At 32.9% G+C, this 5,747-nt stretch overlaps 1 protein-coding gene across 2 annotated transcripts; it reads left to right on the top strand.

Moving 5' to 3' along the window:
• The first annotated feature begins 4,006 nt into the window (after positions 1–4,006).
• LOC103950374 lies at positions 4,007–5,361 on the top strand. Of its 2 annotated transcripts, XM_048574771.1 has the most exons (2): positions 4,007–5,058; positions 5,280–5,361. In XM_048574771.1, exons 1-2 carry the CDS (start codon positions 4,502–4,504, stop codon positions 5,332–5,334), a joined length of 612 nt encoding a protein of 203 aa, XP_048430728.1. In that variant the 5' UTR covers positions 4,007–4,501; the 3' UTR covers positions 5,335–5,361. The 2 variants fall into 2 exon arrangements, with proteins under 2 accessions (XP_048430728.1, XP_009359846.1); XM_009361571.3 differs by having other exon boundaries at positions 4,024–5,355.
• The last annotated feature ends 386 nt before the right edge of the window (positions 5,362–5,747 follow it).

Raw genomic sequence — 5,747 nt, 5'->3', positions numbered from 1 at the left:
CATCTTTTTTTATTTTCTGCACATTCCTCTCAATTTTCTATCGTCAAATTAAATAAATTAAAGAGGATCAAAAGACATAAATTAACAGGGAGTATGTGAAGAATAAAAAGAAGCGTATGGATAGCATCACCATTTTCTTCACTATAATGTTCACACTATCTTACAGTGTGTGAAAGGAGACTATGCATGATGTATAAACTTACCCATAAAAGTCAAGAAATACAAAATACTATGTACACTTCGTCAATTCATACGCGTACGCTATTGATTCTATCACCGTACTAGTGAAAACTCTAATGTTAATTTGAACATAACCAAGTTGCACAATTCAAATTTTGACCACAATAGCAAGCAAAACGATTGTGGTTCAAAAGAGATCATCAATCACTAATGACCTTGGTTGTTTATCTGTAAAATTGATCAATTCTTCCTTTCTTGATGAGCAAGATATATTGACTTCACCTTCTAAACGTCACCACTCATATTCAATTATTTTATCTAGAAAAAATTATTTATGCTTAGAATATAAACGTTGATTGTACTTAGAATTTCAAGTATAAAATGCAAGTACGCTATAACCCCACAAGTGTGAAAGCGTGACAAACTGGTTCGGGTGTCAATTCTTCTTAGTTTGTCTTTAACTTATTAAAATTTATTTACGTATTTTTTTTTAATATGATTATTTTTACGCCATCAGATAGCGATACTCTAACTAAGGGGTGTCCACTAGTTTTATGACATTGACTGAGATTTCTTTCATGATACAACAGTACATGTACAAAAATGAGAGATAGTTGAGCTAAATCACACGAAAATATAGTATATTTTTATATGAGCGTTTCATGGATGATGTGATCAGGTGAGTACTTAATTATACGAGAATGTTCGTAACACTCAAAATTTGCTCTCTAAGAAGACTAAGATTGTCAAGTTCACATTCACCTAAACTAGTATTTATATATTAAAGAAGAGAAAAAAGAAAAGCAAGGTTTTAAAAAGCGTTAGGCGCTAAGTCGGGCGGTGAGCAGAGATCTAGCGTCTAGGTAGGACCTTAGGTAGCCTTTTTTTAATTTTAATTAAATTTATTATATAACATATAAATAAATGTCTACTTGTACTTAAAAAAAAATACATAATTGTATTGGATACATAAATTAAAATGAAATGACATATAGATTATAAAGTATTATAACATATTGAAAACATGTGAAACAATCATATATACAATGAGTGTTCATCCAGAAGTATTCAATAAATCTCTTACAATTTATAGAAAAAATATAATGCAAAACGAAAGTTATCTTTAAGTGAGAGTCGTGAGAAATTAAAAAAAAAGTAGAAAGAAAAGAAGAAAATTGAATGGATTATCCCAAACATGCCACCACTACTGTCACACGAACTATATATGAAATGGAGATTCTCTTAAGGCAAGCACTAAGCAAGTAAATTACCATATTTGTGGGAATCTCCTCCCCCAGGTGTTATCTCCTCACTAAGTTCTCTTCTTGTAATAAATATTTGAGGACTTGTTATTCAACGGTATAACATGACTTATAGTCAAACAATTTCAATATTGATAGATAGCTATGTTATATTTTCTTTTAGAATAACTGAAATGATTAAAAAATATTATATGCACATGGTTTCGATATGCTAATTAACAGACAGCGAGTCTATTCTTTTACATTATATGTATTATTTAATATAAAGATATATATAGGCCATTTTGACAAGCTACTCTTCCTCTTTATCTGAGCCTAGGCGAGCATCTAGGAATATCCAGGCATCTTTTCTTATTTTGCCTAGCGATTATTAGGGTGCTAGGTCAACCGTCTAGCTCCTAGAAATATTTAGACATCTCTTCTTAATTTTCAAATGTATAGAGATTAATCGGAATAGTGGTTAGCGGCGTTAGACGAAGATTTTTAAAACAATGAAGAAAAGATATATATTGCAAATCTAGAATACTATATAACAATAGTCCAATTCTAAGGATGAAAGATCGATAGATACTTTTTCTTTGTTTCTAACTTTGATCAATAAGTTAAATTTGATCAATAAGATTCATTAAAAAGATATATATGGAAAATATAGAGTACTATATAACTAGTATTTATATATATTAAAGAAGAGTAAAGCAAAGTTTTAAAAGTTGTTAGGCGTTAGTCGGACGGTAAACATGAGTCTAGCATCTAGACAGGATCCTAGGTAGCCATTTTTTTTAATTTTAATTAAATTTGTTATGTTATATATAAATAAATGTCTACTTATTATTAAAAAAATACATAATTGTATTGGATACATAAATTAAAAATGGAATGACATATAAATTATAAAGTATTACAACATATTGAAAACATGTGGAACGAGCATATATATAATGAGTGTTCATCCAGAAGTTTTCAATAAGTCTCTTACAATTTATCGAAAAAGTATATTGCAAAATGAAAGTTATCTATTTTCTATCTAAGTGAGAGTCGTGAGAAAATTCATAATAAATAAAAAGAAAAGAAGAAAATTGAATGGATGATCCCAAACCTGCTTCCACTGCCACCACACGAACTATGAAAAGGGGGATTCCTTTAAGGTAAACACTAAGCAAGTAAACTACCTTATTCGTGGAAATTTCCTCTCCCATGGTGTTATCTCCTCACCAAGTGCTCTTCTTGTAATAAATAATTGAGGGCTTGTTATTCAACAGTATAACACGACTTATAGTCAAACAATATCAATATCGATAGATATCTAAGTTATTATACATCGATATTTATGAATTTTCTTTTAGAATAACTAAAATGAATTAAAAAAATTATAAACACATGGTTTCGATATGCTAAATAAAATGACTGCGAGTTTATTTTTTTACATTATATGTATTATTTAATATATATAGGCTATTTTAACAGAGGGAGAGATAGAATGTGGTCTAAAAAAAAAAAAAATTAAAGATGCTATAATGACATATGGCGAGATTTGAAAACAAAAAAAGTAAAGTTGGTTTGTGCGAAATTATATTACTAACTTTTAATAAGGCACTTTTTAGGCCCATGTTATGGTGTAGGTCAAAAAAGAAGCCATGAAAAGCCCCAAGAAGTTTAAGAAACCCAAGGCCCGAGAGGTTCAAAAAAGAATGATCCCATGTGCTAAAGCCGACCGCTTATAATTCCAGTTCGACCAAGATATGTAAAGTACTTTTTGAACGCAAGAGGCAAGTGGACAGGCTGACAGCTTTATGGCACAAGTCTCTAGGGACAAGTATGTTAAAGGACAATAAGGTCACATGGTGAACTACAGTCAGTGATAGAAACCCAAGATGGGACGTAAACGTGCTCAGTGATTAATCACAATGGTGGTCAGCTGCCTAGCATCTAAGAATATCTATGCGTCCTTCTTAATTTTTAAATGCTTAGGGATTAATCGGGACTAGTGACCAGCCACCTAGTACATAAACGGCACTAGACGGAGATTTTTAAAACAATGAAGAAAGGATACGGCAAATATAGAATACTATATAACAATAGTCCAATTCTAAGGGTGAACGATCCATTAAAAAGATCGATAGATACTTTTTCTTTGTTTTTAACTTTTATCAATAAGTTAAGTTTATATACAGAGGTACAACACAACATGCATGATATGTAACATGTAGGATTATTTTAATACATTCACGTTCAGCATGCACATAGCTCATATAACATTTGCATTTCTGATGCAGGTACTCCAAAACTTAGTGCATGGGCAACGAATATATAGCCTCACTTTTTTCCTCCATTAAATATTACTTTTCACTGGCCGCTTTGCTTAACTTTCGCCGTCCAATTTCTTTTTCATCACCTTTAATTTCTTAGCACTCTAATAAAGTGAAATATTTGCCCCCAGCTGAGATTATTCATATCCTCATAACACCTTATATATCCATCCACCTGAAAAACATTACTGAGTTGGCTAATCGCAAGAACATAATCGTTTTCAACCATTAATTAACATATGTTTTGTGCACCTAAAACAACCATCGTCATCGAGCTTTTTTCGCAAAAAAGTCCATTGTACGTCCCACAGTTTGTCCACTAGTCATGTACGACGAGGATGTATGGTTCCATTTGCATAAAAGATCATGAACTCCATGTGTTACAGTGCTACAAGAAGTTTCCGTTTCTATTTTGTTCTAATATATTTTTCTTATTTTTTTGCTTTAAGCACTTTCACCCCACTCCATCACCAAAAAGTATAAACTTTTTGCATTCTGTATAAACCCCCCTAAGGCTCTTGTGTTCCTTCATGCAAAATAATTAACCTTCCATCATATTCTTTTTCTTGAGCATCTCATATTTTCCTTTCTTTCAAAGGGTTTCGTGCGCTTGAATATCTTGGGTTTCCTTGTTTTTTTTATTTTTTGTTTTTATATCGAAATCTAGGGTTTGCTTGCTTTTTTGATCGAAACATAGGGTTTCCTTGCTTACTTATTGCAGTTGTGATTAATCAAACAAGAAAATAATTAATCATGAAGAACAAGGCTTCTGTTTTCTTGAAACATATAATCACCTTGCTGAGTTCCATAGCCAAGGCCAAGTCCTTGGCTATCAAGAGCAAAACTAGCGCCACGAAAGCTCGCCTGATAATGTTCTCATTGGTGAAGAACAAGAAGGTTTTGATGGACACCGTGTCACACAAGATCCACAGTCTCCTAGGCCACGATCACCGCTATCAAGAGGAGGAGGAGGGAGACCAAAGCAAGGCGCTTGTTCTCTACAATGCCATTGCCAATGAGTACTCACATGCAGTTGGTACTTCGACCTGCATGCTTAGGTACAACGGCCAAGATGAGGAGGAGGAGGACGACGATGATGATAAGTACCCTGATCTCAGGCACTCGTTGTTCGATGAAAATGAGAACTTTGATGATGTCAAGGATGGCGGGTCTGTGATCGATCTGGTGAAGAATTCCAAGGTGGAAGGAGAGGATTTCAAGCTGGAAGACGAGATAGATCACGTTGCGGATTTGTTCATTAATAGGTTCCATAAACAAATGCGCTTGCAAAAGCTTCTCTCCTTCAAAAGGTATCAAGAAATGCTCGACAGAAGCGTCTGAATATTCTGACAGATCAACACAAATAAAAATTATTACGTTGTTTACATTAATTAACAAGTTGTTATTAACATTCCAATATAATCATATTTTACACTCTTTTCTCGTGAAAAAAAGAAAAAAAGAAAAAAAAAAGATTGTAAGATGATTATTTTAGAGTGTTTATAACAGTTTTTTAATTAATTATGTGCAGAGATGGATCGATCGAAACCCTATTATTGGTCATCAAAAAGGTTAGACGTATCTGATGTGGCTGCCCCATGCCTCTATGGGGCCTTTTTCGTTGCCTTGTAATTTTACATGCATAAATAATTAAATATATTGCTGTAAAGCTGTTTGTAATGTGTACTTTTTGATATGGAATAAAGGTTTAATTGAAATTCGAGTCCGACTGCTACTGGTAGATCTAGTACGGATGCGTTCGAGTCGTTGGTGCTTTACATCTTTTTTCTTCTCTCATCAGACTCTCAGTGACAAAGTCGATCATTGCACTACTGCCAACAACCATGGTAGTGGGCTGCGCCATAGACTTGTAATTAACCAACTTTTCTCTTTTTCAAATACCACACGTGCAAATACATTTTCTGAATCACGATATATTATGTGCAATTTACACATTTTATATGTATTTATATGTGTAAATTGATAAAAATGAAGTCAA

This window comes from the organism of the source record quoted next, unplaced genomic scaffold (genome assembly GCF_019419815.1).
Source record: "Pyrus x bretschneideri cultivar Hongxiangsu unplaced genomic scaffold, Pyrus_bretschneideri_v1 Contig74, whole genome shotgun sequence".
Lineage (NCBI taxonomy): Eukaryota > Viridiplantae > Streptophyta > Magnoliopsida > Rosales > Rosaceae > Pyrus > Pyrus x bretschneideri.
The sequence above is the reverse complement of the archived record's forward strand: the minus strand, read 5'-3'. Positions and strand labels throughout refer to the sequence as shown.

Excerpts from the sequence above, each read along its gene's own strand:
- LOC103950374 (XM_048574771.1), top strand. The coding sequence starts at position 4,502 with ATGAAGAACAAGGCTTCTGTTTTCTTGAAACATATAATCACCTTGCTG. Across the intron at positions 5,059-5,279 it reads AAGCTTCTCTCCTTCAAAAG|AGATGGATCGATCGAAACCC; the intron begins GTATCAAGAAAT and ends AATTATGTGCAG.